Here is a 24,678-nt window from a genome sequence, read left to right as displayed (position 1 = left end):
CCAACCCACAAATTCCAGTCAATATCTGGGAAATTAAAATCCCCCATTATAAGACTCTCTGATTTACTGGCCCACTCTATTTCCCTGTACAGTATCTTATTATACTCATCAGAGTCATTAGGCCTATAGCACACTCCTACTCTCAATTTTGATTTACCTATGCTTATGTCACACCAAACTGACTCAACACTGCACTGTCCAGCGATGTTAACTGGCTTCACTTCCTTGGATTTTATGTGTTTTTTAACTAATAGCATAACCCCTCCTCCCTTCCTATCCTGTCTATCCTTTCTGTAGACGTTGTACTCCCCAAATTCCAGTTCTGCATTCCTTATATCTGTGTGACACCACGTCTCTGATATCCCAACAATATCTGCCTTTGATATTTTGAGTAATACCTCAAATTCATCAAATTTATTTACTAAACTCCTAGCATTAGTGTACACGCAAGTATACATGCACCTGTTTCTATTCTTGGCTACCCTAACACAACCCATGTGTTTACTTGTACCGCAATGACTTCCAGCAGTCTCTGAAATATCCTGCATCTTGTTTTTCAGGCTTCTGCTCATTCCAATAGAAGCAGTGCAAGAATCTCTTTCACCTCTGCCCGTGGCTACTGTTAATCCATTAGTCTTTGTCTCCCCCCAAGCTAGCAGTTTTCCGACCCACCTAACACTGCCTCGATAGCATCAGCAAATATTCTTGCACCCTTTCTATTTAAGTGTATCCCATCCCTGTAGAAGCAATCTCTCCTGTTAACAAGTACAGTCCAAACTGAAAAAAATTCTACCCCTTCAGCCTTGCACAATCTTTCCAGGGCCGAATTGATCGACAAGGCTCTCATCATATACTCCCTCCTATCGTGTCTGGGCAGAATTGCAGACACTTTCAAATTCAACCCTACTTCACGGCTTTTTTTCAACAGTGACCTGTACTTGTTAAGTAATTCCGCTGGTCTCCTACTCTTAATATCATTAGTGCCAACGTGTACAACTATATCACCTTTTGTGCCCTTAAAAGATGATATCTGCTCTACAACGTCATCAACCTTTGCCCCTGGCAGACATACCCTGGTCCTGTTCCACCTATCCTTTTTACAAAGCATGTTCCCCGTTTCCCTGACAATTGAGTCACCAACAACTACTAGTTCCTGTTGGACCAGCGCATTCTGCCTTGGGGGCTGCCTCTGTGTTGCAAGATGACCAAGTCCAAGCTCTGGTGTTGATGTGGGCAGCTGAGAGCTTGATGGGCCCCTCAATTTATTTCCTTCGAGGGCATCCACCCTGTCCTTCAAGGTCTCATATAGGCCCATAACAACGCCGAGTTGTCGCCTAATTTCCTTGCACTCCTTGCATCGTGCACACACAAAGACATCCCCCATGGCAGTATCATGTCCCGTACCCGATTGCTCCGCAAACATCAAGCAAACAGTGCATCTTAAAAGGCCGTGATTCAGGGGGCAACCGCCCCCCTCAGTTCTCCCCTGAGTCACAGCACTCCCATTAGCTTGAGCCTTTTGCTTTGCTGCTCTGGTCAGAGTCATGATTTCGATTTAAATGTCAATAAAATTACAATTTCAGAACAAAATTAAAACCTTAAACTTGTATCTTAACACAGTTATAACGCTATATTTATTTTTCGGTATCGAGTGTTATCTACGAGTTCCCTTTATATAACTTCCGTATCAAGTATGTATTAATTATTTGCTACGTTTGTACTCTAAGTCGTTATATATATATAGTTAAAAGTACAATTTAATTGACAATGAAGTTTAACAAGATTAATAGATGTACTGATTAATTGACAATATTATATTATGCACTATACTATACAAAGCTAATGCTATCGAATTCCGGATATGCTGTATCGCGCTTCAGTAACGAGTGTTATCTACGAAATCCCTTTATATAACTTCTGTATCAAGTTATGTATTAATTATTTATTTTTACTAATTATTTATGTTCCGTAACCTAAGTGGTTATATGTATAGTTAAAATTACAATTTAATTGCCAATGAAGTTCGACAAGATTAATAGATTTTACTGATTAATTTTCACGTAGCAATGGCGGCAGTTTATGAACGGTAAACACGTGGATTTGATACCCTTTCCGATACTAAGTAATACCTACAAAATCTCTATCTAAGTTATTTTAACTTTAAGTACCGTAAATAGGAATATAAAGCTACTCTAGAAATAAGTTAATATGTCAATTTAAACTAATAAAGCAGAAAATAAATCAGAAAAAACTTCTCTATTCCAAGAACGGCAGAAAGGCACGTCCGCACAGGAAATCATGCAATGGAAGTCCCATGCAATTTGTTGAAAGTAGATTAATAACTTTTTCATTCAAGTCTGGTGCACTGTTCAAATCGGCACTGCTCACTCCACAATTCCTTTGATTCGTTTTGTCACCTCTAAAAAATGGGTATTGGTAACCTGCCAACTAGGCACTGACTCAACACTGACTCATGTCTGGACCAGAACTTTAAATTCATCAAATTTTACTATTCTGCTAGCATTGGTGAAAATGCAAGTATATGTGCACCTCTTCTTTCTCTTAGTTACCCTAATACAGCCCATGTATTAGCTGTGCTTCCACGATCATTTCCAACAGTTCTTGAAATTCCCCATCAACTCACTTTCCACGCTGCTGCTTGTTTCAATAGAAGCAGTGCAAGAATCACTTTCACCTCTGCCTGCAGCTATTGTTGATTTATTTGTCTGTGAATTCTCTCCCCCCTCAAGCTAGCAGTTTTCTAACCCAAATAATATTGCCTAAATAGCATCAGCAAATATTCTTACAAGCTTTCTATTGAAGTGTATGCCATCCCTGTAAAAGCAGTCTCTCCTGTTAACTAGCACAGACCATACTGAGAAAAATTCTATCCCATGAGCCTTGTACAGTATCTCTGGGGCTAGATTGATTGATAAGGCTCTCATCATCAGAACCAGCCCCAGGTGTATCAGTGCCTTGTGCGAGATTTTTTGGTGCACCCCCTCTAACTTCCTATTAAGTTATGCATTATATTTTTACTATTAACTGAAAAATACTTACTTTTTATTTTAAAGAGAAACAATATACGAGAGCCCCTGTTATTTGGTTTTTAGGAGCATTAGCAACTAAGGCCATATTGTTCCGGGAATATGCGGTGGTCATTCCCTGACTTTTCCGCATCCTACGTATTTTGTGGTCATGGGCTCGAACCCGGTCTAATCAATAAGTGTGTGGGCTATGCACTGCTGCTCCTGCCCTGGTTATGGAGGCACCATGAGAGCCCCTGAAGGATAGAATCAAATATATTATTTAAGAAATAAATAAATTAACCACAATTAGCTCTAATTGCTTAATCGGAACATAAGATTCACTTCATATTTCAACTTACGTTTTTAGAGATGTGCAGACAGTCTGCAAGAGTAGCTCATGGTGTCTTGTCAATGATATACAGGAATTTTTCTAGCAAGGATAAGGAGGTGATTATCCCCTCCTGACCATTGCCTGTATAAGACAATGGCCAGACCACACCTTGAGTACTGTATACAGGTCTGGAGGCCTCATTGTAAGAAGGATGTAGAGCTGTTGGAATGAGTACAGAGAAAGGCAAGAAGATTAGTGAATGGAACAAAGGGTTGCTCTTACGAAGAAAGGCTTAAGTTTTGCAAATTACAGTGTCTGGAGACTAGGCACCTGCGAGGTGATCTGATTGAGGTGTATAAAGCCTTGAATGGTTTGAGCATGCTCAATGCGGATGGGATTCTTCATCTTACTCAGAATAATCACCTGAGAGGGCATAAATTCAAATTGAGTAAAGATGGTTGTAGAATAGATGTGCGGAAGTTTGCCTTTAACCAGCGGGTGCTGGTAAATTTTTCTGCAATACTAAGTTTTGTTGATTGGTGGAACAAACTTCCATCTTTCGCTGTAGAAGTTGATAGCTTAAATAGATTCAAGGTAGAACTTGACAAACATTTGGAGCGAGGGGATGGGTGAAATCAGGGATTTTTTTTTTTTTTTAGCTGATGCTATATAAGCTTGCTTTCTTGCATCATGTGCCCATGCTAATGTTAATCTTGAGACCCTCATAGTTGCCCATCAGAGTTGATGCCTAATATCATCACTCTCTTTGCGATCATGTTCTGTTCCAGAAAGTTCAGCAAACATTTCACAAGTAAAAAATTTTTTAGGCTTTGATGAGTTGGGGAACTGCTCCCTTCGGATTCCCCCAAGCCACTGCATTTCTGCTGCTTTCGTCTGGAGCATGACTTCGATAATAACAATGATTATGATTTATAATAACAATGACACAATCAGGTCAATAAATTTTGGTTTATAAGTAGAGTTTTGTTTGCCTTCCCTTTTTTTACAATCATCTTTTGCACGAATCAGTTACCTCGTGCATTAGCATTAGTTGAGGCATATGACGCAAGAAAGTTTTATATAGCATTGGCTAAAAATAAAAAAATAAATAAACCTTCACATTTCACCCACCCGGTCACTCCAATTGTTTGTCTCGTTCAGCCTTAAATTTATTTAGACTATCAACTTAAACAGAAGGATATCTGTTCCAGCAATCAACTATCTGCTGGCTGAAGGCAAACTTCTGCACATCTATTCTTCTACTGTCTTTCCTCAATTTGAATCTATGCCCCCTCAGGTTCTTAATCTGAGCAAGTGGAAGTATACCACCATTCAAGGCCTTGTACATCTCAATCAGATCACCTCACAGGTGCCTAGCCTCCAGATGCTGAAACTTCTAGAACTTAAGTAAGAGCACCTGGTAAGAACTTGGTAAGAGCACCTCTTTGTTCACTTGGTAAGAGCACTTCTTTGTTCCTCTCAGCAATCTTATTGCCCTTCTCTGTACTTGTTTTAGCAATTCTACATCTTTCCTAAAATGAAGCCTTCAGATCTTTATGTGGTACTCAAGATGAGGCCTGACCATTGCCTTATACAGGGGAATAATTACCTCCTTGTCTCTGCTAGCAAAATTCCTATATATCAGGGGTGGGCAACTTAATTTGTGCCATGATCTACATTTTTTGTTCAAAATGTGCTGCCATCTACCATCTTAAGAATTTCATTGCACATATTGAAAAACGTTGTTTATAAATTTTAAACTTAAATACAATTCAGAATTCTTATTTTAAATTCATGTGTATTTAAATTTTTAATTTATGTGAAGTTTATGTCTTCGTGTAATCTGCCGAGCTTTCAAAATCGGGGATATACTTGATAAGGCCAACGATAAAGAATCTTCTGTATGTAAGTCCGTAAGAGAACTTTGATTTTTCATCTTTGTTTGTTTCAAATGCAAATACTATTCATATACAGATGTGGAACCAAAACAGGAATTTAAAAGTTCACTGCATTTTTTTACATTTGGGTACTTTTCTCGGCAATCGTATTTTGAAAAATCTTTTTCTGATCTGGCTTTCAGGAAGATATCGTTTCGCAATGTAATAATTTCATTTTCAAGTAATATTTTCTCTATGTGAAAATCTCAGCAAATTTTTCTGCAATTTTTGTATCTAAGTAGACATTAAATGGATAAGAATTATATTGAACAATGCCTTCAACTGTTTTAAAATCACTGAATCTGGTTTCAAAATCATCCACAGCTTTCTCAATTTTAGAAACATATTTCTCACTATTAAATTCAGAAACAGAATATTTTTGCAAATGACCTTGCATATTTGCAAAATGATGCAAATAATTTGGATCATTTTGCAAATGATCCAATTTTGGATTAAGACTGGCGGCTGCGTGGCGACAACAGTAGTCACGTGGTTTGACAGATTTTAATAAGTAAAGTGTATGCAGTGGAGCCCATAATAATACTAATAACAACATTTCGATTTTGACTAATCTATTTATTATTATGCAATGATGCAAGGAACATAAAAGTTCCTTGTATCATTGACTGGATTCAAACACAGTGGGTTCTTTTCGAATGAGCAGCAGCCTGGAAAACAAGATTCAGGGTATTTCAGATACTCCTAGGAGTCATTGCAGTACAAGTAAACACATGGGTTGTGTTAGGGTAGCTAAGAATAGGAACAGGTGCATGTATACTTGCGTGTACACCAATGCTAGGAGTTTGGTAAATAAATTTGATGAATTTGAGATGTTGGTCAAAACATCAAAGGCAGATATTGTTGGGATATCAGAGATGTGGTGTCACATAGATATAAGGAATGTAGAACTGGAATTTGGGGAGTACAATGTGTATAGGAAGGGAGGAGGGGTTATGCTGTTAGAGTGGGGCAGTAAATCAGTCTTATAATGGGGGATTTTAATTTCCCAGATATTGACTGGAATTTGTGGGTTGGTCACTCACACACTACCAAGGCATTTTTCCATTTATTGGATGATTGTTTTCTACATTGGGACGTTCAGGAGGCAACTAGAGGGAGTAATACTCTTGATCTGATTATCAGTAGTGATTCTTCGTGCATTAAGAATCTGCAGATAAAGGAACCACTAGGTGGCAGGTAGTGATCACTGTGTGCTCAAGTGGAGGTAACTCAAGTGGAGCTTTCATAAAGGTGACTATAGAGGTCTGAGACAGTATTTAAATTCTATATGGTGGGACCAACTGCTGGGACCAATGTTACCAACAGCAAATTCAAAATGGGAAGCATTCCAAGAATTAATCTTGGAAGCTACTAGGCTTTACATACCAACTAAGAAATATTGTTCAAGGGTCATCTAGACAAGACTTCAGTTATAGCTCGGACACAGCATGATTTTGTTAAGGGAAGTCTTGTCTGACCAATTCGATTGGATACTATGATGTGGTCAGAAAGGAACTGGATGCAGGGAATAAATTTGATATCATATATTTGGATCTTAGAAAGGCTTTTGATACTATTGCACATGGAAGACTGCTGCACAATTTGGAGCAGTGTGGCATTGGAGGTAAATTGCTGCTATGGATAAAGGGATGGTTGAGTGGGAGAAGACAGAGTGGTAATCAATGGACACTGTTCTTCGTGGACTAAAGTTATTAGGGGAGTCCCTCAGGGTTCAGTGTTGGGTCCATTGTTGTTTTCTGTATTTATAAATGATATTGACGATGGCATATCAGGCTTAATGTCCAAATTTGCAGACAATATGAAGGTTTGTAGGGTTGTTAAGGACACTAGTATGCTGCTGCTGCAACAGGATCTAGAAAAGTTGAGCACATGGTCTGAGAGGTGTCAAATGAAGTTTAAAATTGATAAATGTAGAGTACTACATATGGGAAGCAGTAACCCCCAGAGTAACTTATCAACTGTAGTACTACACTGGACAGTGGTAGAGAATGAAAAGGACCTGAGGAGTAATTGTGCAGGGTGATATGAAGCTTTTTGAGCAGTGCAGATTGTCTGCAAGAGTAGCTCATGGTGTCTTGTCAATGATATACAGGAACTTTTCTAGCAGGGATAAGGAGGTGATTATCCCCTTGTATAAGGCAATGGTCAGGCCACACCTTGAGTACTATATACAGGTCTGGAGGCCTCATTTTAAGAAGGATGTAGAGCTGTTGGATTGAGTACAGAGAAGGGCAACAAGATTAGTGAATGGAACAAAGGGTTGCTCTTACGAACAAAGGCTTAAGTTTTGCAGATTACAGTGTCTGGAGACTAGGCACCTGCAAGGCAATCTGATTGAGGTGTATAAAGCCTTGAATGGTTTGAGCATGCTCAGTGCTGGTGGGATTCTACCTCTTGCTCAGAATAATCACCTGAAAGGGCATAAATTCAAATTTGAGGAAAGACAGTAATAGGATATATGTACGGAAGTTTGTCCTTAGTCAGTGCATAGTTGATTGGTGGAACAGACTTCCATCTTTTGTTGTGGAAGTTGATAGCCTAAATAAATTTAAGGCTGAGCTGGACAGGTATTTGGAACGAATGGAGGGGTTAAATGAGAACTTTTTTTTTTTTTTTTTTTTCCTTTGGCTGATGCTACATAAGCTTGCCTTCTTGCATCGTATGCCTCTACTAATGCTAATTCTTTGCCCGAGGTATGGGAAGACTGTGATCATAACTCTGTACACTCCTCAAGAGTAATATTTAAGTAACTGAAAATATCTAATCGTCTAAAATAGAATAATGAACAACTGAAAAATCTGGTGAGTATGGGCTTGGCACACCCAGGGACCTCAGCTGGATATCATCATTCTTCTGTTTCTTGGTGATTCCCTTGTCTTTCTTTCTTTCTCTCTCTCTCTCTCTCTTAGGGTAACTTGGGAATTTTTTTTTTTGGCTGGTGCAGCATAAGTCTCAGGCTTCCTTGCACCATATGGCTAATAATAATAATAATAATAATATGTAGTAACCTGAAGTGACTGGGTAGTTGACTGTTATTATCAAAGTAGATTTAGCAGGATCGGCGGAGCAGTTGCACGAAGACTTTCCATAACTATGAAGGGCCTGTAACAATTCAAAAGAAGTAGTGATTTTTGCAAGTAAAGTTTTTTTTAGCTTGTAATTGGATTTTAATTTAATTTAATTGTTCTTTTGTTTATTATGGTTAAATTTATTTCTGACTGGCATTGTTTCGTATACATTCATATTAAATATTCTGTGATCTTGATTTGGAGATCATTAGGAAAGGGCCACTAAAATATGAGTTAGAGCCCCATGTAGCAATGGTTGTAGTATTAGATGTTTTACAGTGGGGAATCCTGAAAGCATGATATGCTAAAACAATAGATAAATTATATTTGACAATAGGAAGAAAGGGGATGATATGAATTTCATTACAAAGCCAGATTCAAATTGATTCTGATTTCTTAACTTAAAGTTGATATGTAAAGTTGTTAAGGGTAAAAGCAAGAGTGGAATGGATGGCCACTCTAATCACATGGCCTTGTTTTAAAATTAGAAAGTTGAATAAATTGTTGATATGGAACCTTTTTGAAAATAATACATCTTCCTTTTTATGAGTTTCAATTTTCATTTTCCCCTTCAGGTGCTCTTTTTCCCCCCATTTAAAAGTTGGACAAGGTGGATAAATGGTGTTAAATGGAACATTTTGAAACTGAGACCACTTTTTCTTTTTTCCAACAAACAGTGGACTATGGAGGAGCTATTCCTCTTCATATTCATTTGTGTAAAAATCTAACAAACCCTTAATGTGGTGCAGCTATGAAAATATCATTTTCTTTTTTGGATCATTATCCAACATCCGCATCAGCTTTATTTCGTTTGTTTGATAATACTTATAAACAAACTAGTATGGAACTGTTTAGCACTGTAAACTTCTTATAATAACACTAGCCAACAAAAAAATTTTTTTTTGTCATACCTCCGCAATGAAAATCTTATTCTGGAGGAAATAAGAGCGCTGATTCTGAAAAATCGTCCAAAAGTCTATCATGTCAAAAGATGTACCACCGTTTAATGTTAAAATAAAGGGATATGCGTATAATTCAAGTTTGTAATACAAATGAAAAAAAATGTTCTTCTATAACTTATTTAACTTCGAAAGAAATATCATAAATCATTGTGAATTAGTTATATTTCATTAATATATAATCAGCATACCTGTAATTGTCCTTAAAAATGTTTGCTAGTAAGGGATTTTCTCTTATTTCTTATTGCTTATTCTTTTTTGCTTATGCTTATTATTATTATAAGGCGCCTCTGTAGCCAGGTGGGCAGGAGCAGCAGTGCATAGCACATGCTTCCTGTGACTACCAAATATGGAGGATGCGGAAAGGTTAGGGAATGACTGCAGCATATCCTCGGAGCAATATGGCCTTAGTTGCTAATGCTCCTAAAAACCAAATAACAAACAGCTTATGCTTATACCCCATCATTACATGATCCCAGTGACCTTGGTGCCCCTTTTCCATCTTGGAAATGTCTTGATGAAACTGCTCCCCTTGTTCATCACTCACACTTCACAGATTTTCAGGAAAAAATTTGAGATGGGAATGAAGAAAATGAATTTTCAACAACATTAGACAGCCCATGTTTTTGTAGAACTTGAGTAAATTAGACACCAACATTTCATAGATTTCTTCTTTCCTATTACTCAAAAAACTATCTACTACCCCCTTAAATGATCACCAAGCTGCAAATTCAACCTCCTTTAATTTGGGGTCCTACGAAATTTCCTTCCTTAATTTTGGCATGTGTTAATTTAGGAAACACACATCTGAAGTATGCAAATCCATTACCTTTTTTGTCTAGTCCCTTCACGAAATATTTCATCAATCTAGGTTTGATTTGCAGGGAGTGGAAGAAGAACCTTGTTTGATTGCACTAAAGGAATATATTTAACATTACATTGTCCTGGTATGAACTTGTCCGCAACACTTGTCCCAATGTTGCTCAACATAATGTTCTTCTGTCGCATGGCTGTCCAGAAACACAAAAAACATTTTGTGACACCCCCCCCCACACAAACCAATAACCTTAAGATCACTGCATAGTTCCAACCATAATCCTGATATTTTATAGCATGCAGAACCTTAGACATGCTTTCATGGATTTAAATCCAACTGAATGAAACACAGGAACTGATGGAAATTTATTGCCACTATGAAGTAAAACTGCTTTTAAACTTAATTTTGAGGTATCTGAATAAATGTCATTCATCTGACTTATGCACGACTCCTAGTTCTTTCAGAAGTCCAATGATGTCTTTGCAAAAACACGTGTCCTCTGTAGCAAAATATTTTGACAACTTTTAATGTCTTTTTTGAAACACTGAAATCTTTGTTCCTGCTGCAAATATATTCTACTGCTGTAACCTAGAACCTAACAGTTCAGCTTGGTTCTTTTGGCTAATTTAAGTCTCAAATCAAATTATTCAACTCGTCTTGTTTGATTAAATGTACCTCACTACCTGAACTTACTGGGCTGATAGTCGACATCTTGTGAAGTGCTAGAAGGGCCCTTGAGAGTAGGAGGGCCACACCCTCCTACTCTCGAGGGGCTGTTTATATTTGAAGGACAGATTTACAACACAGAGAACATGTCACAATCAGTTAATACTTGGAACCCTTGGCACAGCCTACAAAAATCCTCAGCAAAAATGCTAAGTGTGGGCTCTTCAAATTGTATGTCGAATCAGAATTTGAACCTAACAACCATAGGTAGAAGTCTGATTATGATTATCACAAAAAACCCAGAAAACCAAGGTCTGAATCAGTTGCTAAAATTAAGAGAATTAGCTTATATCTGTTAAAATAAATTAGCACATAATACATTACTGGCTGGCTACGTTATGTGAAATTGGCATATTGGCCAATCCTCAAAGAGAAATTGTTATCCATGCTCTCTGGTTCGATCGGAAATGCACAGGTAGGATGGCTTTATTGATGCCCTTAAATGCAAGACGATTTCCAGAATGGTACACAAGCAGTGGTTTTAATCTGTAATCTCTCGCTGCATTAGCACCAAGCAAGAACGTGGCCCTATCTTTTGATGCCTTGAAACCTGGCATTTATTTTCTTCTTTGGCAATGTATGCTCGATCTGGCATTTTGTTTTTTTCCAGTACAGACAGTCTCTCTCGTCAACGTTAAAAATTTGCTGTGTTGAATAGCCACCTTCATCAATAATTTTTTTCCAACACATCACAATTTCTCTGCAGCTGCAGAATTGGCATTGGCGACTTCACCGCATACTTTAACGTTGTAGAAACCAGCACGATGCTTGAACCTTTTAAACCTCCCGTTATTGCCACGAACTTGGGTTGGGGTTTGCTGTACTTATCCTTAATATCTTTATAAATACCCGTTGCTTTTGCTTGAATAGTCATTAGACTCAGCGGCACTCGCTTCTGAATCTGATTTTCCATCCATATTATTAATGGCTGTTCCATCTTTGATATAGCACCTGAACACCGTTTTGTGATCATTATTGATCTTAAGTGCATTGATCCTTTGACATGTTCTTTTATACACGCACTGGCCTTTGAAATAGTATTCACTGTTGAAGTAGTGAGACCTAGTTCCCTTGCAATAGATGACAAACTTTGTCCTTCTTCATACTTCTTAATCAATTTCATCTTCATTTCTAAATCAATTTTGTTTCGTTTCCTCACACCACCACTTGCACATTTCGTTGGTCGCTTTCCCTTCATCATCATTGTAATACATAAATAGGAATGAAGAGAAGTGTCTGAATATTTGTTTTTTATATATTGAAGATTTCAGTGAAGGGGAACACATTTCACCATAATAGCATAAAAACCCACACAACTGCAGTTTTCGATATTATCGAAAATGCAATAAGATAGGGTTTACTACCCGTTTATAATCTCTTGCACTACCAGAAAAGACCAATAAACCAGAAAGTGCAAATTGTTTTATGGTCATAACCTCCAGAAACGTGCTTCAGAAACACATCACAAAGGTGTTCAAAATTGATTCTAGCGCAATTTCCATTATAAATATGACCTTTTAGAGAGATAAATAGCTTAGTAATATAGCGAAATTTTCAATTTCCAAGGACTTGGAACAATTTACAAAAAAAAAAAAAAAAAACCCCCAAAATGTGTTATCGGGTTCATATTACAATATTTTCACGATACCTCCATCTATTCCTACGGGATGCAAAATATGTTGCCATAAGATTTTTAAGTTTGCATCCGCAGGCAAAAACTTGTCCAAAGTCGAATTTCTGTAAGTCGGGAAGTTCCTGTATTTATTTTATTGCAATAGTCTCGTTATCTAATAGCCACATCTCGTGTTCTTGTTAATTATTGTTTTAAACCCTTCTAGTGTAACTGCTGTAAATATATATATTTTGCAATAAATTTATGTATTTTATGAATATTTAATCAGCTAAATATTTATATTTAGCTGATTAAATATACATAAATAAATACATGCTTAATCAGAATAACATAAGCAAGGATTTTATCATAAATTTAAAACAGATACATAAAACCATTAAATTTTGCATAAAAACAATTCAGTTAAAAAAAAAAAAAGGTTGCTCATGTTGCAGGGAAATTCCATGAACACAAACTGTCCTAATTGTTTCTTGTATTTAAAAAATCAGCTTTGTGTGATTATTCAGTGATTGAACTTTGACTGTAGTAATAAAACCAAAATGTGAATATAGATTTTTCATAGCATAAACTTATGTAACTGTGACAAGCAAAAAAAAGTAGGTGATAAGAACAGATTCAAGAAAATCTCTCTAAAACACAAAGATTAAACATATCGCTGCTTAAATATCTATGCTTTATCTATTGATTGATAAATTGTTTTAGTTTGAATTCAGGTTAGCAGAGAATATTAATAAATTTAATACCAGAAACTTCAAAAGCACAACTGAGTAAGTTTTTGCTGATAGCAAACCTCTAACATTAAGAAAGAATATTATGAATCACTTTCAAGTAAGTTTATTGTTTCTCATTGGATGCAGTTTTGAAGATTAAAATTTATTCATTTTTATAGCATAGTTGTTATAAAAACATCTTCGGTGATTGAAGCAGACAAGAGGATTGCCTCACAGCTGCGAGTATTGAATTTAAATGATGGCTCTCCATACGAAACTCTGCATTCATATGTCAGTTGTGCTGTTGCACCATATTTCAAATCTTACGTTAAAGAAACAGGAAGAGCTGAGAGGTATGTGGAAATATATTAGCTTGAATTTATTTGTGAATTTTTGGTTGCTATATTTTATTTCTGTGATACTTTTAATAGATTGATATTGACATCTATTTACTAAGTATGCTTGAAATTTGATTGTACTAATTTATGTGACAGCTTTCTTTAAAGTGATCCCCATTATTCTTAGTCAGCATTGCTAGCTGTGCTAACAATGCTGATTAAGAATAATGGTGGTCACTTTAATAATAATCGGTAGCAATGTCTAGCAGTTTGAGTTGTTACCAACTGGTCCTGGTTTTATTTTTAACAGATTCTTGGGCAGAATAAATGACTTTCTTATTTTTAAATATTAGAGTTGTGGAAAATAAATGGCTGAAATGAATTGCATCCTCTTATATAGAATATTTCTTTGTCTTTTCATTATTCAGTTATTGGCAAAAAAATTCAGTTATTGGTTAAATTGAATGCCATAATTTGGTTAGTAAGTAGGCCTGTTTAAACTGCAAAAAGAAAATTGCCCATTACTTTTTTGATGTGTTTGTCACCAAATCTAAATCATAATTATGTAGACTGGAATAAAAATGGAAAGCTTCTGTAGTTGTTTGTTTTGGGTGAAATGTTCTTGAAATGTTTCTTAATTTGTTCTAGCACTTTTGCTATACCTGTATTTCAGTTTTTGGTCAGGGATAAACTTGATTCAGCCCAGAGTACTCAGTAATAGTTTTTTCAAGTGATTTGTTTAGTGCAATTTACTGGTCTTTTTAGTGTGAGTTACTAGCTTTCATAAATTTTCCTTTGCTTGCATTGTTATTGCTATCCACTAGCAATATACTGTTTTTTTTTTTTTTTTTTTTTAAATAGTTCAGCTACTAGTTGCACTAGGAACTGTGTGGTAGATTAACTCTCTCAAGGGCCGAAGAAGCTATCTGAATGTATAGGGTCCAGTCGCATTATTATGACCACCTACCTAGTATCCAGAATACATGCCTTTTGCAGCATGCACCGCAGCCAGCTGCCTTGGGAGGGACTCAATAAATCCGTGGAAGATTGCTACGGGTATCTGAGACCATGCAGACTGCAGTGCACCCCGGAGTTCCTGTAGGTTCATTGGTAGCAGATCCATCCATCTGATGTGTCATTTGAGGTGGTCTCATAGATTTTCAATTGGGTTAAGATCTGGAGAATTTGGTGGCCAAGGTAGTAGCTTGAAGTCTTTGTCGTACTCCTCAAACCACTCACGGACAATTCTGGCAACATGCAATGCGCATTCAACGGAACACGGTCAGTGTGTACGGGTGTACCTGATCAGCGACAATCGATAGGTAACCATTTGCATTCAGGGTGCCCTTCAGAGGTATCAGCAGACCCAAGTCATGCCATGAAAACATTCTCCAGATCATAATGCTCCCCCCCCCCACCAGCATGTCTTCTGCCAACAATAGTGTCCGGGTGTCTATTCTTGGAGATTTCATGCCTAATATGCCACTGTCCATCCACTCGGTGGAGCAGAAACCATGACTCATCGGAGAAGGCCACCCATTGCCACTCGGCTCGGGTCCAGTGTCGATATTGCTGTGCAAACTGATGCCATTGTTTGCGTTGAATGGTGGTCAGCAGGGGTGCTGTCATCAAGCGTCTGCTCCGGAGCGCAATGCACAACAGGGTTTGCTGCACTGTCGTGTTGGATCCCTTTCTGGTGGCCACATGGTTCATTTGGATGGCCAGTTGAGCAACAGTAGCACGCCAATCAGTCGTGACCAACCATTTCAGCTGAAGTTCACCTCTGCAATCAATGGTGCATGGGGCTCCACAATTGGCACGTCATGTTGTCAAAACTGTCCCATTCGTCCAGTCTTGATACACTTTCACCACTGCAGCATGTGAGCATTTCACAAAGTCTGCTGTTTCGGAAATGCTGGCACCCTTGGCTCGATAGCCGACGATCATGCTTTTTTCCAGGTATGATAAGGTCGTGTGCTTTGCCCAGACAGAGGCTGTTACTGTGTTCATGGATGTCAAACATCAAGCCTTATATGCTTGTGGTGTGCATTAGATGTGAACTAGATGTGGGTTGACACATGCGCTGTATGATTTGCTAGGCGTGTGTGATGTCTGCATTGGGAGGTGGTCATAATATTGTGACTGGACTCTGTAGTGAATAGTGTTAATTGTGAAGCAGCACTGGGGTTCTACCCCCCCCCCCAACTCTTTATTTGTATACTAAATGTGAAAGGCCAGAGATAGTGAGTTTGTGTTGTTCTGTGTAGTGTAGTGTTGGGTTGTGTTGGTCTGTTGCTCCTTTGGCCATTTAACTTTAGGGTGCCTAGTGGGACCTCATATTGCCTGTCCTCTGTCCCGGGGAAGCAGGCCAGGTGCTGTACCCCTTCTTCCCCAGAGTATCCTAACACTTTAGGACACTGTTGCTCATTTCTTATTTTCATACACTTATCTCACTCAATACTATACTCTGAATAGGGCACACAATTTTTTTGCAAGTTAAGTGGACTCATTTTCCACCCATCACAAGATACCCATTGACATATTCACTCATATATATACATACATTTGCATACATACTAACACACATGCACATTCATATCCGGTAGTATAGCACAGCAGACTCTCATGCAACCAAAAAATCATTATCACATTTAGACCTACTTGTGTTCATATAATCACACTCGTGTCCATTTATATTTGCAATTTGTATATACTCAGGATAATAATAGTAAACTGGTAACATATATTTATGGTTAGGCATTAAAATAATTATAGACACAACTTATATATTTATATCTGGAAAAGTGTACAAAATAAAAATGTTATAAATCATACTGATGGAATTCTCAATCAGCTGTCCAAAAATGTGGATGTGATTGAGAGCTGCAAACAGGATAGCCTGTCATTCAAAATGCCCAAGCAGGAGCTCTTTATCATGTCTGACTATGTGGACGTGATAGTTGTTGTTATTTGGTTTTTAGGAGCATTAGCAACTAAGGCCATATTGCTCTGGGGATATGCGGTTGTTATTCCCTGATTTTTCCGTATTTGGTGGTCATGGGCTCGAACCACGGTCTAATCAAGAAGCGTGTGCTACGCACTGCTGCTCCTGGCTACAGAGGCGCCCCAGACATGATGAGAGCTGCAAAAAGAATAGACTGACACACAAACTCTCTCTCTCTCTCTCTCTCTCTCTCTCTCTCTCTCTCTCTCTCTGTCTCTCTCTGTCTCTCTCCCTCCCTCCATTTACTGTCCAACTTCAAACTCACAGAACCGACTTTTCATGTTCCTTGTTTATTCATTCAACTGCCGTTTTCTGGAACAACCTTCCTTCATATGTATTTCCTGAAAATTACAGGCAACAGAAGTTCAAGTCTAATGTCAACAGATATCTTCTTTCATCTTCTCAACCTCCAACCCAAGCAGGGTACTAAGTACTAAACGTTTTAATACCTCTCGTGTTTGGGGTTTTCATGAAAAAAAAAAAAAAAATTCAATTGTTTCTTGGAATTGGTCAATAAGGTCTTTGATTACATCATTAGTAATGATGGGCACTCCTCAGCAGTTTCCTCCAGACTCTTTTTAAGAGTAGGAAAATGAAGCAAATTTCCTTTTAAAATTTGATTCTGAAACACTGAAGTTTTTCTGAAATGCAGTAATCTCCTTATATAAAACTACCACAAATTTATCTCTCCCCTGTAGCCTCAAATTTAACTCATTTAAATGGCTGAAGATGTCAACCATAAATGAAAGTGTAATCTTAATCTTCACTAAAAATTTCATTAAAAAGGTTTTCTTTATTACTTTCTATTAGAAATAGCTTTTACTTCTTCAAAAACCTCCCCAAATGCTGGAGTGCGCCTTTCCACGATTGAGCCAACGAACCTCTGTGTGGGTAATAAGATCAGAATGCGGTGCTTGAAGATCTGCCAAAAAATTTTTAGAAGTTGCTTATTTAGGGATACAATAAAGTGGTTAATGACTTTAGCAATGCCTTCAAGACATCCTATAATTTCTTTTGATTTTTCATTCATGAACAATAAGGCCTTAATATGAATCAAACAGTGATAATGCACAAAATTAGGCATCCTTTTATCTCTATTAAGATAAGCAATAAGATGTTTGTTTTTACCTATCATGGAAGGCGCACCATCAGTAACAATTGATAGAAGTTTACTCAGATTAATTTTGTGCACTGTGGGGAATTTCGTAAGTGCGTCATATACATCTTTTCCAGTGGTAGGACCAGTAAGCAGTAAAATAGCCAAAAAAATCTTCACAACTGCCAATATATTGGCAGCTGTGAAGCACATGAGCTGTGATATGCCCGAAACATCAGTTGATTCATGAAGTGTCAGTGAAAAAATATACAACTTTCAATTTTGCCTAATAATTCATTGAATATTACATCTGTCCTTTTATGAACTCTATTTGAAACTGTATCATTACTCAAAGGAATATTTTTGCTGGAGCTAATCAAGGTAGCTTTCTGTTTTTCTGGTAAAATGCTAGCAAGCACTTCTAATGATGACACTACACAATTTTTTATTATTTCACCACTAGCGTAAGGCAATGGATTCTTTGCAATTATATTTGATAAAATAAATGAAACTTCATTTGCTAACACTTTACTACTATTAGCTTGACCTAAATTTAAAATATTTTTGTCTTTCAAGTTTCTTTTTTTCACGAAAAGGCATGATTTGAGAGAGAGAGAGAGAGAGAGGAGAGAGAGAGAGAGAGAGAGATGAGAGAGAGAGAAGAGAGAGAGAGATGAGAGAGAGAGAGAGAGAGAGAGAGAGAGAGAGAGAGAGAGAGAGGAGAGAAGAGAGAGAGAGAGAGAGAGAGAGAGAGAGAGAGAGAGAGAGAGAGAGAGGAGAGAGAGAGGAGAGAGAGAGAGAGAGAGAGAAGGAGAGAGAGAATGAATCTTTATTGTACAGTAAAGATACAGATACAATAAATGTGCCCGCCACAGCCAGGAGGCCAGGGGCTTGACAATGATATAGGGTTAATATAAAACTATGTACAGTATAAAAAATTTGTGCAGTATAAAAGATTACATAACATAAAAACGTAGCATTAGCCATTCAATAGATATGAGTATGTACATAGTTGTGAGGCAGACAGTACACCAAGGTATGTGCACGTTCATATGTACAAAGCACATATTTAAGCATATTCACCACAAGTCAGAATATTTCACAGTGCCAAATTGATGTTCGGTATTGCATTTTCTTGTGAGAAAGTTCGTCGATTTGCCTGCGACGTGCCGTTATGCGCCTCATAGGAGAATATCAGTATGAGTCGACATCAGGGGCCAAACAAAAGGGGAACAAGTTCGGCCAACGAGCGCATGTAATTGCGATCAGAAGCGAATTTCTGCAGGTCAACTCCGATCATTAGCAGGGCTTGTACTGTAGGAAGTACTTGTCCAGGTAGGAATCTGTCACTGATCTTCAGCCTGTTCCGTTGTAGCTGAAGAAGAGGGGTGGCTCGTAAGGAAGGAAGTGGAACATGCCACTGGCATATATCCCAGAAGTCAGGGGAGTTGATTTTGCCAACCAGCATTTTGACTGTGGTCACAGTTCTCCTCATGCTGATTATTTGAGGCAGCCGTGGGATTTGGAGTTGGTCGGCCATGCTGGTGGTCCTCTGCTGAGGGGGGAGTCGATGTTTGTGGGTTGCCCACTTCAATATCCAGTATTCACTGGCGAAGATGGGCTTCATGAGAGAAGGTACTGCAGATGCCCATATTTCAGAGGCCTACAGAAAGGTAGGATACACAATGGTTTCCAGATATCTGATTGTGGTTCTTGCGTCTGTGTTATGAAGAAGATGTTGACGGGCAATCCAGTGCATTCGGTTGATCTTGCGTAGAACACATTCGATGTGACAGTTGAACCTAAGGTTTGGGTCGAAGGTTACACCGAGATCTTTGTGTTTAGTAACACTTGGAATAACTGCACCCTGCAGTGAGGGTTGTATGGATGTGGGACACTTCTTCAGAGAAAAAACATAACGGATTTTCGGGGGTTCAGTTTGAGACCGAAATGGTTGAGATGGCTAGAAAAAGCTGTGATCTTATTACAGATTTCCGATGTGATCACTCCCCTGTCGGCTGATGGTGGTATTTCCGTTAGGAACTTTATATCGTCGGCGTAGGTAATGACATCATCTCTGTTACACACAAACGGAATAAGGAGGGTGGTAAAAAGTAACCCCGATAAAACGCCACCTTGCGGCACACCAACACTGATGGATCGGGTGTAGCAGAGGTTACGATGAGTGAGGTACACTGTTCTATTCCGGAGGAGCGAGTGCAGAAAAGCGAAAACGTCACCTTTGATCCGAAAGAAATTGGTTAGGAGATTCAGAAGGGCTGAGATGTTGAGGCTATCAAAAGCAGCTTCAATATCGGCATAAACAACCGCCATTTCTGATTTGGCCTCAAATGCATTTAAAATTTCTTCTGTTTGGACTGCCAGAAGGTTGGAGACAGTTGATCTATTAGGAAGAACATAATGGAGTTGTTTTGATGATTGTGGAAGAAGATGGCATGTTATATGCGGAAGAAGGACTTTTCCCGGGAGCTTTAGGAGCGTGGATGCAGTGGAAATCGGTCTATAGTGCTTCGGCTGGCTTGGTAGTTGAACTTTAGGTAGTGGGGCAAGACTGTATTTGCTCCAGGATGCAGGAAACACTCTGAGAGAGGATGGAGTTGAACAAGTAGAGCAGAGGATCAAGGATATATGGACTGAGGCACTTTACGATGAAATGCGGGATTTTATCGATGCCAGCGGTGCATGACGGACGCAGCGAGTTGATGGCTTGACGAAGCTGCTGTCGATCGATTTGAATGGAAAACAGCTCATCATCTGGACTAGAAATGGGGTCTGGTTGGTAATCATATGGTTGTGTGATGTTGTCTTGGAATCTGGCTATATAGTTGATCCATTCAACTGGATTGAAATTGGAATCTGGTTCAGAGTTACGGGTATATGGCACTTTGCCTTTGGATAAGGTCTTGTCAGTATATTCTTTAATGGCTTGCGATTTCAGTCTGTTAAACAGTGCTCTAGCTTTGGAGTACTGAGTTCGGTCATATGCTGTACCAGACTGTTTCCATTGTTTATGGAGGGAATTTGGTAATGTCTTTCACAGTTCAACTTCTGATAGCCAGCCAAACCGCACCTGACATAATAAAATTACACCAGTTCCACTATGATTATCTATTACCAAATAATCTTATTCCCAAGAGGACTGAAATTCATACTTTTTATTTTTTTTGCATTTGAAACATTTAGGTCTAAATCAGATGAATGTAAAGGTAGTGTTAATGCATCATTTTTTTTTTTTTCTCATCTTCGTTTCAGTTTCTTCATTTTATTTTTAAAAACTTATCCATTTTGAAAGTGTTTAGTAACTTCAGTTAAATCTGTTAAAATAAAATACATTTAAGATTTGCACACAAAATCAAAAGATTTTCTAACTATAACACTTTAATCACCTTTAAAGTCAGCGCTATACATATACGGTCCCTATTGTAGCAGCGCAACTGAGTGAAACCTGGCAGAAATGTGTTCTAACCTGTTAAACCCAGAAACTGAGAATTACATGAGGCAGTATCCTCGGTCTGTAGCAACACTATGGCAACAAATGATCGTACTCTCAAAAAAGTATTTTGTAAAAATTTTTTTTTTACTAAATTGAATATTTCCAAGAGAGACATCGATAACAGTGCATTTTAACTATCAAGTTTGCATCATGAATGCAGTGGAGGCAAAACAACTTATAAAGTATCTCTTATAGAAAATTACATTTTTTTATTATTATGAGCATATTATGTAGGCTTAATTAATAAACTTGTTTATAGAGGTTCTTGATAGGATGAAGGTAAATCTATCTGGCAGTTGCTTGCCTGTTTCTGTTGAAGTCTAGTTCTGTGTCCACTGTAGACTACCGAATTCTATGACATTATTATACAATCCTACGCTATTTCGTAGAATTAGAGGCATCGGGCGGAAAAAAAATTTTCTAGCAAAGATTGGTTGAAATTCTGTGGAATATCCAGAAAGTTGTGAAATAAAAAGCACCTTTTTTAAATAGGTGCTTTTAAATATACAAAAATTTATATATAAATTTTTTAGCTTAGGTGAAGGTACTCACGAGCACTTTAGACTACTGAATTCTATGATATTATTATAAAATCCTATGCTCTTTTGTAGAATTTGAGGCATCGGGTGAAAAAAGCATTTTCTAGCAAAGGTTTTTAGGATCGGTTGCGAGCAAGATTTATTTTTTAAAGAGCCCGATGGTGTTCGCGAGCACCAGGTTAAGAACCCCTGGTCTAGAACATGTTCAAAAGAATTCTTTTCAAAATAAAATTGAGGGATATAATTAAAGTGAAATAGATATCACACATTAATATTTTACACTATGCTGGTTACACTGCATAGTGTTGTGAGTATTTCTCCAAATAAAATGGAAATTATCAGTGAATGGGACTTGCTCACTGTCTCATAAGATCTGATGTTGGTGAATAACAAGCAAAAGGTGATACAAGCACGAAGAATTATGGCTAAAAAAATTATAACCCTCATTCCAATTTGATCTATTATTTTGACTTTCAACATTGCATCCTTCTACTGGTGGTCAAGGCTGGTTATTTAAATTGTAAAATCTAACCCTATATGTTGAATCCCATTTGTTTTAAGTGCCAAAATTACAGTCATTTCCAGATGATGTGTTGAGCATATTCTGTCTAACCATTTTGTGGCTTTCTTACTCATGCATCTGTCACTCAAAGCTATGCATTGGCTGGAACTCAAATGGATGTTTATTTCACCAGTCCTAAAGAACTGCTTATGTGTGAATGTAAATGCAGAATATCTATTCAGTTTCTCAGAAATCTGAGCAGAATGATCAACAGTTAAACCATTGTAATTGAGCCCCATTCTTCTACTGTTAATATAAGCATAGAAATCTTTGATGCTTTTCTTGGCATTCTTTGTTCAGAGACTTCTCATAATCTGGCTTAGCCTTGCCTAACCATGTTTGTGACTTCATTACAGACTAGTTTATATCTACCATAGGCCTCTGTATCACCAGATAATTTATATGCAATCCATGCATTTTTGTTCTCTACTACAAGTCTTGTCGGTTCATCTGACATCCATTTAGGTCTAAGACTGAAACGGTATATCTTAGTTGGTTTGAAAAGCCTAGAAGCTTCTTCTTTTACTTCCCTGAATGCTTCCTGTTTAGATTTTGCTATTGGTGATATCATCAGATGGTCCAACTGTATAGAATTTAAAACTGTCTGAAACTACTGTCATCACCCTTGCAGGAAACTACTGTCATCACCCTTGCAGAAGCTCTTTCCTTTACTCTTGATAGTAGTAGTTAATGTCTTTAGGTAAATATGACATCAGCACACTGTGATCAATTCCAACCAGAGGGTCTTTTACCTGTCGATTCTTAATGCATGAAGAATCCTCGGCTTGGCACATTTATGGTCTTAGTTGCCAATGCAGTATTAAACAAGCAAGCAACCAACCAACCATGAAGAATTGCTTCTGATAATGAAATTAAGAGTATTGTTTCTCCAGCATGCTGCTACCGTAGAAAAGTCATCTAATAAATCCTGTGTGTGTGTGTGTGTGTGAAATCTCCTGTTATAAGAAATTCTGATCTGCTGACCCCACTCTGTTTCTCTGTATTGTTTGTACACCAAACCCAACTTTGGTACTGGCTTCTTAATTCAGAACATAACTCCCCATTCCTCTCCTTTCTGTATATATTATACTCTCCGTATTCAAATTCTGCATCCCTTATCTGAGTGACACCATATATCTCCAATATCCTCACAATGTCTGTATTTGATAAGTATCAAAAAGTTAATCAGTATTTAAAATTCCTCAAATTTACTTACTATGTTTCTAGCATTAGTGTACATGCAAATATATATGTACCTGTTCTTAATCTGTTGTAAATATATGGGCTGTGTTTGTGTAAATACATGTAGCACACAGCCCATGTATTTACTTATTTCATGATGACCCACAGCAAGGCTTGAAATCTGCAAAGCCTTGCTTTCCAGGCTGCTACATGGTCCAATAGAAGCTGTGCAAGAATCACTTTTAGATTAACTAGAGCCTGCAGCTCTAGTTAATCTGTTATTCTGTGTATCCCCAAGCTATCAGTTTTCTGACCCATCTAACATTGTCTCTATAGTATAAGGCAGTGGTGACCAATTTAATTTGTGATGCGATAGACTTTTTTTTCTTTAAAATGTGCTGTGATCTACCTCTCAAGAAGTTCATTGCACATGGTTAAAAAGGTTAATCAACACATTGAAAAATGTTGTTTATAAATTTTAAAATTAAATACAATTCAGAATTCTTATTTTAAATTCATACGTATTTAATTTTTAAATTTATGTCAAGTTTGTGTCTTCATGTCATCTGCCAAGCTTTCAAAATCGGGGATATACTGTGATAAGGCCAACCGTAAAGAATCTTCTGTATGCAAGTCCGTAAGAGTAGAGCGATTCTTCGTCTTTTTTTTTGTTCCAAATATGAAAGGCCAATTCTCATAGATATGTGGAACCAAAACAGGAATTTAAAAGTTCACTGCATTTTTTTACATTTGGGTACTTTTCTCGGCAAACATATTTCCAAAAGTCTTTTGGAGTTTCATTTTCAAGTAACATCTTCTCCGTGTGAAAAATTTCAATGTTTTTTTTTTTTTTTTTTTTTTTCCCTTTTCTGCAGTTTGTTTCGTATCTTAGTCGACCATAAATGGACAAGAAATATATTGAACAATGTCTTTAATTGTTTTAAAATCACTGAATCTGATTTCAAAATCATCCACAACTTTCTCAATTCAGAAACATATTTCTCACTATTAAATTCAAAAACAGGATACTTTTGCAAATGATCTTGCATATTTGCAAAATGATTGAATTTTTTTTTCCTTTGAGATCCTTATCCATTGCCAAAAATTGATGTTTATATGCAGAAATACTACTAATCATGTCCCCCACATTTTTATTTTTCCCTTGTAATTCCAAATTCAGATCACTTATTTTACTGGTAAAATCTGCCGAAA

General features: G+C 37.5%; 1 protein-coding gene across 2 annotated transcripts in view; it reads left to right on the top strand.

The window, feature by feature from the left end:
- The window catches only part of Dhc64C (dynein heavy chain, cytoplasmic), a 1,460,071-nt gene that overhangs the window by 33,937 nt on the left and 1,401,456 nt on the right, over window positions 1-24,678 (top strand). For both annotated transcript variants that reach the window (XM_090376486.1, XM_090376487.1), the window contains exon 3: window positions 13,411-13,584. In XM_090376486.1, coding sequence (XP_090232612.1) covers window positions 13,411-13,584 — 174 coding nt within the window. The remainder of the gene's footprint in view (window positions 1-13,410; window positions 13,585-24,678) is intronic.

Source organism: Mastigoproctus giganteus, chromosome 6, assembly GCF_048544385.1.
Source record: "Mastigoproctus giganteus isolate SK-2022 chromosome 6, ASM4854438v1, whole genome shotgun sequence".
NCBI classification, from domain to species: Eukaryota; Metazoa; Arthropoda; class Arachnida; order Uropygi; family Thelyphonidae; genus Mastigoproctus; species Mastigoproctus giganteus.
Note: the sequence above shows the minus strand (reverse complement) of the source record. Positions and strands in the feature narration are given on the sequence as shown.